Below are 12,542 nucleotides of genomic sequence, written 5' to 3'. Positions count from 1 at the left end.
TTGTTTGCTTGTGTTGCCTTATTGGTAAATTTAGTCTGTTCATGAAATCCGATTAATGTTGAAAAATGACATCAAACCCCAAATCTGTCAGCTTTCATATTTCTTCCTGCTAGTGTGAAAGGCTGCTTTCAAATTGGGTTTAACCTGCTCTGACCCTCATGTCACCGCACACCACACACTGGTAAACCCCCAAGGCCAGGCCTTTCCTGGGATACCTCAGGGTACTTCACACATTGACGTTCTCCAAGAAAATGCTCAAATGTTTTCTGGGAAACAAGCAGGTGATGGAGATTATGCACACATTTTGTACAGTTGTTGCAATAATTGTGTACATTCATAATACACCAAAATTGAATTATGTCATTATTCCAAAGTGGATGTAAATGTATGATTGAAATTTTGAAAGTTGGACTGACAGAAACTGGCAATTCAGTTTAAGTTGTGGGTGCACATGCACCCACAACTTAAACGGCATGTAATAACATGAACAGTAGATGAAACTGAACAATGCAGATGTCTGCTCACATGGAAAAATCTGCATCTTTAAAAAAAGAGGGGGACTCCTCCAGAGACGCGCTTCATCGGGTGCCATCTTTCTTGCTTGATCTTTGACTATTTTGGTCTGTGACATTGTCGCTCAAGATGACATGAACTGATGTCTAGTGCTCCTTTAAACAATCGTTTTGAAAGCATTATTTTCATATGGTCACATGTTTCAACTAGTTGGACAGTAGGACATTTCTTGTTCTCATACTGAAACTCTTTGATAGAAACTAACAGATGTTCTTCTACTCCTTTTTGTCACAGTGATCACTTCCTTTTTCCTAAAAGGTCTAGTGGGTTTTGTCAGATTTGTTAGATTGTTCACAACTGGTATTATTCTGTTCTTGGTCTTTCATGCCCATATAATCTCTCAAGTTGCCTTTTTTTTTTCCCTCATTGAACTGTCATCACAGCTTTGCTAAAACTGATCTCATGACCATCTGATTACCTGACGTCTGACACAGTGAATAATGTGCATTTCTGAATGACATTTTTTGACAATTTTGTTAGTTTTTAGAATTTGAAAATCGACACGGACAGTTTCTGAAGCATGTTTTCTTGTCTTTAGGTTACCTTTGTTTCAGGCCAGCGCTTTTGCCTTCCTCGCACCGGCCAGAGCCATCTTATCCCTGGACAAATGGAAATGTAACAGCACCGGTAAAATGACCCTTTTCCTCCTCTTTTGCTCCAAATATACCAAAGCTTCCAGTTTCTTAGCTCGTAATGACAATGGCGACTTAAATGGCTCCCAAGTGGGATTATCTACATTTATCTGCATGCTCCAAATTAATAACCACTGTTGTGTTTGTGTTATTTATTTTCTGATCTGTCATCTCATCTTTTTCCCGCAACCAGAGATTCCAGTCGTGAACGGTACAGAGCTCCTCCACACTGAGCACATCTGGCACCCCAGGATACGAGAGGTGAGCCGTGGGAACTCAAACGGGGAAAAGTGGCAAGAGAAGAGGGAGTGTAGACATGTGACAGGATTGCAAAACCTTCTTCTGAGAAAGGCAAACTGACTGTTACAAAAAGTTTGTGAGTTATTTAACTTGCTTAAATAACAAGTTATTTAACTTGCTTAAATAACCTCATGTAATGCCTTTACTCCAGCATGTAGACGAGTGGGGCGTGGCCAGTGGTTGCACTCTGCTCACAGAAGCAGCTCTGTTCTTGCATGTCTGCAGGGTTTAGTTTTGTGTGGCAAGTGTCCTTCATTTGCATTAACCTTTTCCACTGGCGAGGAGCCAGTTGAGTGATGGGTTTTTTTATGCGACACATGAGATAGACAAAACTTAATCAGACTGAATCTGATTGTTGAATAGAGGATCAGGCAGGTGATCGAAGGTGACGGAACGACATGGACAGGCCAATAAAGCGCATGGAAACACGATTATCTCTGAGAAGGATGATCATTCCAATATCCCGTCCCATCAGACCATGATGCAGGCGGCTTATTGTGGAGTCACGCATCTGATTTTACAGATTATTTATCTTAAGGGAGAAGAATAGTCTGTTTATGGACAGTGTCTTCAGTGGTGACGCAGATTCATTTGTGCAAAGCCCGTCCGCAGTGTGATGGGTATGTGCCGCGATACAAATATTTCTTTCTCTCATGATCTGAGTAGCAACGGAAAAATAACCATATCTTTCGTAAATGTTTTTGTCAGTGTCATTTGTAGGCGTGACTCATTTTTCCTGAGTCATAATAGGGCCGTGCCCCCCCCCCCCCCCCCCCCGTCTCTTTTCATTAAATCTTTCCTCTGAAGTTCACTCCATTGAAACAGTGCAGGGACCACTGACTTGGTTTTCTAAAGTTGAAGTGTTCTTAAAAATGGGTTTTCAATAACAACCGACTTCTTCTTGTTTCTATTTACATCTGACTTTATGATGTTGACTCAAAGTGAACACAACTTGTCTGCCACTGTTGATTTATGCGATCGTCTATTCTCCCGTTGACCTTTTTGCTTTTCATCTTCTGGGTCAGATCCAAGGTGCGATCATCGTGTCCTCCCTGGTTGAGGTGTGCATCGGAGCTCTGGGTCTGCCCGGGATGATGCTGAAGTACATTAGCCCGCTGACCATCACCCCCACGGTGGCCCTCATTGGGTTGTCTGGTTTCCAGGCTGCAGGAGAAAGAGCGGGAAAACACTGGGGCATTGCTATGCTGTAGGTACACACTGTTATACAAAGAGACACACCTTAAAGTTCCTTGTTATATACAGCCATATGATTATTATTCAGCGTATTGTTATACAACCGATGGTAGTGTTATTTTTAGCATCGCTAAATGTAAAGAACTGGATATATACTGAACCTGCAGAGCGCTGTAATGCAGCAGAAGCAAGTTTGTGTATTGATGCAGTTTTGTCCGCCATAAAAAAAAAACCTGTAACCATTGGATACCACAGGCACTGTTTGAATCAACAGTTTCAAACCGCTTGAAAGAAAAAACTTTTTGGATACTCGATTATTCAGAAGAAAACATAATTGCTATTCTTGTGTTTTGGTTACTTTAAGTCTTTCCAGTAACGTTCTAAGCAAAGTGAGGCATCTCTTCATCTTGTGGATCTCCAGAGCCGTTAAGCCACAGATGTCTGATTCATGGTGGAAGATGTGCATCATAAATGTTATATTGAGGGTGCAGTGACATCAGCTACTGCTGTGTCATGGCTGTTTACGCAATAGCCAAAGGGCCTCTCCCCTTGCTTCACATGACTGGGGGATATGTGCCAGTAATTGCCACGGATTTCTCACGCACTTAAGATAATTGATTGGCTCTTGAGTCTCTGGGGTCCAGACACAGACAGAACTAAATGGGACGTGTTTGTACAGGATTAGCTCAGTCGCAGGAGAATATACCGTTGACGTGATAAAACGCCATTATCTCTCTGTGATCCACCAAACTAACGAGGGATTGTTTCTGTCTTCAGGACTATCTTTTTGGTGCTGCTCTTCTCTCAGTATGCCAGAAACGTTCACTTTCCTCTGCCGATTTATAAAGCCAAGAAAGGCTGGACCTCTTATCGGCTGCAAGTCTTCAAAATGTTTCCTGTAAGTAAACAACTGCATACATACTTCCGTTTTTTTTCCCTTTCCTGTGAAACCTTTTATAGAATAAGATGAAATGGAATGGGTTTATTGTGTTCAATCCAGTGGAACAATATTGAGTCCAATCTGTCATAGTACTAAATTAATAAGACATGGTATGTTAAGTTTTTTTGATCCCACACATTGGAACTGATACGTTGCAACAGCTATAGCAGGACAAAATGGTAAAGTGAAATAAACTATGTATGCAACATGTGTATATGATTTTTATTTGCTCTATTAGTAGTGATATAAAGATCCACATCAGTTCAGGTCCCATTTACACATCAGTTTGGTTTCCATTGGGCAGGTGCTTGAGGAATTATCAATAGGGACACCTCCAAATGTTTTCCTTCAAATACAAAGAACTATGAGTTCAATATGAAAAAAAGTAATATATTTTTATAAGACCTGAAGAATTCAAATTTATTTAAGAAATAGAAGTATATCAACATTTTCCATCTTTATAAGCAACACATTCTGCTTTCAGGTGAGAAACAGTTCTCGGGAAAGCTTCATTAGAAGAGAAGGGTTGTGATCCCATAAAGGTTTGGGTTATTCAACTGACCTAATTTGTTTCTCAGTGGGAAGTGTGTAAATCAGTCTTTTTCTACCCTCTGCTGGTGAGAAGCTTAACTCGCACAACCAATCAGTCTGACTTACTGCGGTCTAACAAACAGGCGTCCTGGAGCTCCTCGCAATGTTAACAAGCTCTTGATGTTGTATCCGTGGAGGCTGGCACCACTTTTAGCTCGGTTCAAGACCATCATTAACTTTCTTCGGAAGGCCAAGTGTGTTCAATGTTTTCCTTGTCGTGAAAAAGATGTTGAGTAACTTTCAGTTGTTGAACAGGATTTATTTAAAAGAGGCGTTTCAGGCTGACCTTCTTTTGTTTTGACTAATCAAATGATGCCGATTCACCTAATACTCAAATTAAACTTAAACTTGAGCCTGGAGTCAAACCAGTGATGGTCTTACTGTGAGTTCAGTCCAATAATGTCTAATAACTGTTTTGTTTCCTCCTTGCATTTAGATCATAATGGCCATCCTGGTGTCTTGGCTGTTGTGTTTCATTTTTACTGTGACGGATGTTTTCCCGCCGGAGAAAGAAAAGTACGGTTTCTACGCCCGCACAGATGCTCGTCAAGGAATCCTGATAGCCGCTCCGTGGTTCAAAATCCCTTACCCCTGTAAGTGTGTTTGAGCAGTTGATGTTGTTTTCTGAGGTTTTCCAACATTGTGCCATCTTATTGTGACTGAGAAATTATAATTTTACAGATTTTACCTTTGAAAATTTAGTAGATGTAGCATTTTGAATAGAATATATTGAAAGCAATCGGGGACAGTAAAAGCTGCCAGGATGTGTCTTAAGGAAAAAATGTTTTAAATTAAACGTCTTGAAAGATCACTGAGAGATACCGCTCCAGAACATTAGGTTGAAAAGCCTTGTTCTGTACAGATACTGTAGGAAGGTGATTACAACCTCTTGGCTGCAGTCAAAACTCCCAAACATCATGCAATGGAGAGACGGACTAAAATAAGTTGTCATGGAAAGGTTAATTTACAGCCAATCTCCAAGTGTAACAAGGATAATTTAATACCAAAAACATGACCTATCCCAATTGTAACCTTTTAATCTTAACTTCACAATTTTGCTTCGATCTGCTCCTTTCATTGTTTAACAGTTTCTTTTATATTTATTTTCTAAATTGCACAGGTTTCAGAACTTGCAAGTACAGTAGATCTAACTGGATAACTGAGGGTTGAGTTAAAGGAATTGAAAATTTTTTAATCTTTTCAAAAAAGATTGGAAAAGCCCGTGAATGGCGGCGTGTTTTATGTGGGTGTGTTTGCCATGGCATACAGATTTGAGTGAAGTGTAAACTGTGTGGGGAGTTGAAACTTAACCGGTTAACTTTTTTCCATTGGTGTGTGTGAATGTGAAGAACGATGTAAAGCGCTCACGCGGATGCAAGGCGCTATATAAGTGAAGTCCACTTTGTTTTTACCACCGCAGTCCAGTGGGGCCTGCCTACTGTAACAGCTGCCGGTGTGATCGGCATGATGAGCGCTGTGGTGTCCAGCATCATCGAGTCCATCGGGGACTACTACGCCTGCGCTCGCCTCTCATGTGCCCCCCCGCCTCCCATCCACGCCATCAACCGGTAACTCATCCCCGGACTTGTTTGCTACTGCTGCTGCTCGTGAAGGTTCGCCTGCACATTTCAATGTCCAGTCGATATATATAAACGCGGCCGTTCTAATCTGTCTGCAGCGGGATCTTCATGGAAGGCGTTTCCTGTGTGCTGGATGGTCTTTTTGGGACGGGAAATGGCTCCACCTCCTCAAGTCCAAATATAGGCGTCCTTGGAATCACAAAGGTTAGGATACACTCGCACAGCTGCTCTCATTCTTTTCTCTATTTCACTTGATTTTTTTTTTTTTTTTTTTTGCTCATGATAACTTTGATTTAGGTCGTTTTCAATTTAGATTTAATTCAAGCGTTTAAATCTGTATTTATTTTTCCCATTACTTTGCTATCATGACTGTAGACATTTTTAAGCCACTTTTTTTTTTTATCAAACTGTGGAGGGTTTAGTTCAGTCCTCCCCTCTCTAAGCTCAAACCAGATTTTTTATTTTTGTTTTATATTCCCTTGTTTGTTTTTGTCTGTCTTTCTTCTCTTAACCCATCCACTGAAACAAACCACTCCTCTATAATCACTGTGAAAATGTCTTAGAGCGTGTCCCCCTGAACTCCTCTGCCATCTCTTCGATTGTTCGTCCAGGTGGGCAGCAGACGTGTAATCCAGTACGGCGCAGCCATGATGCTGCTGCTGGGGCTGGTGGGTAAATTCAGCGCCCTGTTTGCCTCGCTGCCGGACCCCGTCCTGGGCGCCCTGTTCTGCACCCTGTTCGGTATGATCACGGCGGTGGGACTGTCCAACCTGCAGTTCGTCGACCTGAACTCCTCCAGGAACCTCTTCGTCCTGGGCTTTTCCATCTTCTTCGGCCTCATGCTGCCAAGCTACCTCAAACAAAACCCGCTGGTTACCGGTAAATGCACTACAGAGACTCGAATGCAAAAATGGTCTGCATTATTTTTAGCAGCGTTTTGATCAGAAAGGTTTAATCTATAAGTGTATAAGCTTATTGTCATTTGACATTGAGAACTACACGCGTTGATCAAAAGAACTTGGGCATATAATCATTTCAACACTCACATTTCTAATTATCTACTCTACTGTCAAAACACTTTGAGAGCACAGATGTTTTTGATTTGATGAGTCTAGCAGTGTTTAGGCTTAAATTGTTTTCTACTGTTGTATTTGAGGATGGAGTACGGCCACACATGGGTTTGATACCTCAACTGCAGCCGCCTCCAGTTCCAATTCTCTCCCACCTCAAAGCTGTTTAAACATAGAGGTTGGAGTCCATACTCTTAAGTATATGGTTTAAGAATGATGGCTATAAGATAACTATAATCAACCCACTTGACATGTCATAGTTTGATATTTTGCAGGACGTGTCATTGTTGGAATTACCCGAGCTCACAAACCATTTTCCCTTTGAACCTGAGGACTATGTACTGGAATTATTGAGTGAATCCATCTCTCTCTGTCTTACTCAGGCATTGTTGAAGTTGACCAAGTGCTAAACGTGCTCCTCACCACTGCCATGTTTGTCGGCGGGTCGGTGGCCTTCATTTTGGACAATACTATCCCTGGTAAGATATTTAACTCTCTTTCTCAGTCGTACCAGTGTCAAAGTACTGTTAAATGAGCAGTTTGGAGCATTTTCAAGGAGTAAGATGATGTGGCTGTGACTGGCTTAAGTTTAGAGCAGAGGGAGGAAGAGTTTTTGGAAGTATTGATGAACTTCTTAACGTCTGCTGATGCTCTGATGGTTTTTGTAAATGCGAGATTAGACAGGTCAGTGATGAGCAGCAGTGCCTCTCAAGCTATTGGAGGCTGTAGATTTTAGAGGTGCTGGAAGAAGGAAAGTAACTTAATTTATGATATCGCCACATGCAATTAAAGGTTTATAGGATCCAATGCATCCATGTGAATGTGTTAAACTTAATTTAGAGACAAGTAATTACAACTTTAAATGAAGTGCTCGGTCACGATTCTGCCGTCACTGTTTGCCAGTTTTGTGGCCTTCAGATTGCCGGTTCCTGGTCTAGATCACATTTCTTGACCTCTCAAGACCAAGTGATTTAATATTCTTGTTCTTATCCCAAGGTTCCGCGGAGGAACGGGGCATCCGGAAGCTGAAGCGCGGTTCTGGTCTCAACGCAGCGGAGCTGGAGGCGATGAGATCTTACGACCTGCCGTTTGGAATGGACTTTATCCGTAGACACCGGGTCTTCAAGTACCTCCCCATCAGCCCCACGTTCAAAGGCTACCCATGGGGGCGGCTGTTGGAAGACAGCAGGTGCAGAAGGGGACATGGGGATCGCGGAAAGGGGGGAGGCGGGGGAGCGGAGGCGGGCACGGCGCCCGGGGAGAGCGGGGTATAGCCAAGGTCCCAGAGAGGCCGTGGATAGTTCTGATTTTGGGGAGCAAGGGATGGTACAACCGGGATGTATGACGGGAGTGGAGGACAGAAGCGGCGCAGGACGGTGTGGAGGAAAGTGTGATGCACCAAGCCCCACCCCCACCCCCACCCCACCTTTCTGTCAGTACGTGTTTTCTTTAGCTTGTGTCAGTATTTTCCCACTTCCCACTATTCTCAGCATGCCGTAGCAAGCCACAGCATGCTCTAAAAGATGCCGTCACCATGCCGAGGTCAGTTGGCGCGCGTGCATGTGTGTACAGTGTGCAGCAAGAGACAAAACGGGTTTCCTGCATTAATTGACTTGCACTTGAATCCAGAAGGAGACAGATGGACATCAGAAAACCAGAACTGTTGGTTTTGATGGTTCACTGGACTCAAAAAGTGCTGCTCCCTTCTACTGCCCCAAGTCATTTAAAGAAAACGACTAAAAAAAAAAAAAAAAAAACATGCATATTCCACTAAAAGCACAGTTAAGTTGGATTATGTCAATTGAGGATCATGTTCTGAATCATTGGCGTCCCAACTTGTTATGCAACCACAACACACACACACATACATACACACACACACACACACACACACACACACACACGCCAGCAGCCTCACCAGGACTAGCTTGAGCGCTACAAATGCATGACGGGGGGGCTATGCAGAATGATGGGACTAGTTTGTCAGGTGCCCTTAGCCATGCAAAGTGATTGTGAGATTTGTTTTTGCACTATCTGCCTCTTGATTTTTTAAAAGTAGAATGTCGCTTCACAGCTCGCTTCCCTCGTTTCCTCAGCAAAAGCTCCTCAGAGACCCGCATCACATCTGCTCATCTCCACCTCAAAGCACTTCGCCGCCCCTCCTGTTTTAATCTAGTCGAGTGCTAATTTTAGCAAGATCTCCCATGTGACTGGGCAACAAAAACACTGCTAACCCACCAGTTTACATGTAAATACTGTCAGTGTTATGCAATAGCTACTAACGATACAAAAAAAAAAAAACTTTCCTAAATGCACCCATGTTTCATTTCACGTTTAAATTGGAACTAAAATAAGAAATGCAACGGTTTTTGGCGAGGGTTTTTTTTTAAATATATTTGCAGTTGTCGACTCGTACATTTTGGCATTAACATCATAAAACATTTGCAAAAGCAGTGCACAGTTACACCAACATGTAACCTTGTCATGGATACTTTGTACATAAATACTAATTTAACCAGGTCACCCGCAGCAGAAGTAAATATTATTTATGTCTGGACCGCGTACACCTCGAACCTTCGCAAGTTTTAATAGTCACTTGCGCGCAGTTTTTGTTTTGCAGTAATATGTGTTTTAACAGGACCTCGTCTGCTGCTGTCCCCCCCCACCCCCCCCCACCCCTTCATCTGAGAGTTCAGCAAACTCATCCTGAATAGTGAAGGTTGTTTTAGTTTGACTATCTTATAGTAAGAGCGTGGTTTCTCTTTCTTTATTTTTTGTTTTCGTATTGTCTCGTCATCAGCAGTCGGCGTCACTGCCGACGGCTTTAATAGTCGTCAAGTAACACTTTTCTACGGCGTTGACTTCCCGTAACATTCCTCTTCCTCGATCTCCCTCTCGTCACGCCGCCATTCGTCAACTGCTGATGTCTGTTACTGTTCATGTGCGTGGTAGTTCGGCGCGATCAATGGAGGAACGCAGTTTTAAAGCGTCGGCAGCCTTATTGGACCCCGAAGAGCAGATCACACCACGTGCCTCCGCTGCTTTCGCTGAAATAATCAGCAGATTCAAGACCAGTTTGCAAATATATAAAAAAATAAAAATAAACGTAGAGACAAAAATTAGCACAACCATTCAATATTTAGACCAACGAGATTTTCGAAAAACCAAAATTGTAAAAAGCTTCTTGTTTTCTTCTGATACCGTGAACCAAAACTTGCCTTTACCGGCATTTTATATTTGTTTTTGCTACTGAGATACTTTAAAACAATGAGTTTCGTCCCCCAAACCTCCCACCATTTGTCATTGTTGTTAGAGATATTTATTTATTTATGAGTAGGAACTTATTTAAAGACTTCTAGAAGCAGACTAACGTTTCTTGCACAATGTTGAAGGTGTAGTCATTCGTTTACTCAGTCATGCCCTGTAAAACACCTGCGCGGGTGGCGATTTACCGTCTCATGACGCTTTCAAAAGCTCGACCGATGACAGCAGCTTCATAATCAAGTTACCTTTTCGCGTTGAACAGAAGCTGTTTCTACTTCATTCCATTTATATTTGTTTATAACAAAAGGTTTTGTCAAATTTCTGAGTCGGGGCCTTTTTACTACCAGTGCAGTTTGCACATGTAACAGTGCCAATAAGATCAGGGTCCGGGTGAAGTAACCTCTCACTAAACTGGAACCCTAATGCTAATTATTTAGCGAACTAATATGACTAAATGTTTGCGCGTGCGGTGTGTGATTGTATTGTCTTTAATGATGAATTGTCGTCTCAGGACAAAAACCAAGGTGAAGCTCTAATATTTTCACAAACTGGCTCTCGGCTCTGCTTTTCTACCCGTTGCTAAAGCTGCAGCGCTCCTCCAACAGTGAGCAACGTCGCATCACAGCTGTACTCAAGTTTCTATTGTTACGGGGGCTTTTGCCACTCTGTACGTCGCAAACGATTCGGATGTTCCTCGGATCGCTCTCAGCCTGACTGATCTCAGAGTTTCGACAGCTGAGCTCGTCGGCCATGGCGGCATTTTTATTAGCGTTAGGAAAGCCAGCAGGGAGAGTATTGTCGGCTGTAACTAAAAAAAAAAAAACAAACAAAAAAAAAAACGGTGTTTAGAGAAGTAGCCGAGAGTTGCTGGTTCACCAGCTGATGTTGTTTTTTTTTTGTTTTGTTTTGTTTTTAAACCTTGCTGTCCACTTGCTCCAGGAGCAGAAGACCCTCTCGTCCTCTCTCGTGGATAAACAAAGGGCCGTTTGGCACCTTCTTCAAGTGAGCTTGAAGTGAAATAGCAGGCAGACCCGACATTCATATGCACAACTCGTCACTTTGTTTTCCGTCTTACATTGCTGGTGTCGTTTTTCCCCATCCCACCCACTCTCTCTCTCTCCACACACTCGCCCTCCGCTGGAACCCTCAGTCCTGCACTAACTAAATGCCGGTGTCCTCTCGCGTTTTAAGTGTACCTGGTTTTCTCCCCCGGGGAATTTTTTTACGGTTGATCATTTGTGGATGCAGGAGGAGACGCCGACTCGGCCACCTTGTTAAGAGTCCGCCGGTGGTTTTTGGCAGCTCAGCGAACCTGCCTGATCATTTTACCTTCAAGAACATTCGATGTCTTGGTGCCTACAGGCTGCTTCCGTCTCTTCATTTGAATTCTTACCTCCTGGCTGATAACACACACATCTTTACACACACATACAGGTTTCTCCAAAAAGTCGTTACAGAATTGGTTCTGTTACAATAAAATCATGTTCTTTCTGCCTTGAATCGCTCGGATCAATCTAACCAGCATACGGCTCTCAAAAAGGTGGCCCTAAGGTGTGAAACACAAAGACATCAATCCCTTTCAGTTATTTTGAAGGGGGTGTCACCTGAAGAATATACTTCTGTGTATTGTTTTATCCTTTTGGGTGGGTTTTTTTTTTTTTTTTTTATACATTGTTTTCATGTTTTTGCAAGCAGATATTTGTAAGAAAAAAATAAGAAAAATCTAATCATACCGTTTAATCTTAAATCATGCTGGAAAGCGCACCCTTTTGTTGTACTTGTTATTTAAAAAGTAAATACATTTTGATCCTATTTTAAATCTGTGCTTTGGTGGAGTCATTTGTTTGTTTGTTTTGTTTGTTAGGACCTTTTCATATTGTATTTTTTTACTCTAACGTTGCTTTCTATCCAAGTTAACACAGCAACAATATAAATCAAAGAACAATCCGGGAGACTTTAAATAAATGTAAAAACAAACTTTTTGAAGAAAAAAAAATGTATATTTAATGAAGGAAAGTTTGCTCAACATTCTGGAAGATAAATTGTGTAAACTAATTGTAGCAACAAATTGTTTTATTCTTTGTTCCTAAAACTATTTAATAAGATGTTACAGAATGAATCAAGTCTTTTGTCTTCTTTCGTGTCACCAGACTGGACGGTGATTTCTTGTTTTCCGATGGCATCTCAAAAAAAAGAAAGGTCAATTTTTGTCATCTGACATCAGTGCCAATGGAAAAATCAAGAAACTGATGACTTATTTATGAGTAATGAATGTGGGGGGAAATGGAGAAAATAGCACATTGATGAGTTTCTTCTTTAACGTGATCATTTCTTCAAAACCTTTCTTTACAATACATTGGTTATCTGGTTGATTACTGGAAAGTCATCCAAATTAAGT

At 41.9% G+C, this 12,542-nt stretch overlaps 1 protein-coding gene across 2 annotated transcripts in view; it reads left to right on the top strand.

The window, feature by feature from the left end:
* slc23a2 (solute carrier family 23 member 2) overlaps positions 1-8,739 on the top strand; it is a 29,957-nt gene extending 21,218 nt beyond the window's left edge. For both annotated transcript variants that reach the window (XM_080499779.1, XM_080499780.1), the window contains exons 6-15: positions 1,112-1,200; positions 1,399-1,466; positions 2,531-2,712; positions 3,477-3,597; positions 4,667-4,823; positions 5,651-5,798; positions 5,909-6,014; positions 6,422-6,689; positions 7,264-7,359; positions 7,877-8,739. In XM_080499779.1, coding sequence (XP_080355905.1) covers positions 1,112-1,200; positions 1,399-1,466; positions 2,531-2,712; positions 3,477-3,597; positions 4,667-4,823; positions 5,651-5,798; positions 5,909-6,014; positions 6,422-6,689; positions 7,264-7,359; positions 7,877-8,154 — 1,513 coding nt within the window. In that variant the 3' untranslated portion in view covers positions 8,155-8,739. The remainder of the gene's footprint in view (positions 1-1,111; positions 1,201-1,398; positions 1,467-2,530; positions 2,713-3,476; positions 3,598-4,666; positions 4,824-5,650; positions 5,799-5,908; positions 6,015-6,421; positions 6,690-7,263; positions 7,360-7,876) is intronic.
* Positions 8,740-12,542: the final 3,803 nt, after the last annotated feature.

This window comes from Blennius ocellaris (genome assembly GCF_963422515.1).
Source record: "Blennius ocellaris genome assembly, chromosome: 7".
NCBI classification, from domain to species: Eukaryota; Metazoa; Chordata; class Actinopteri; order Blenniiformes; family Blenniidae; genus Blennius; species Blennius ocellaris.
This window is presented reverse-complemented; position numbering and strand designations above follow the sequence as displayed.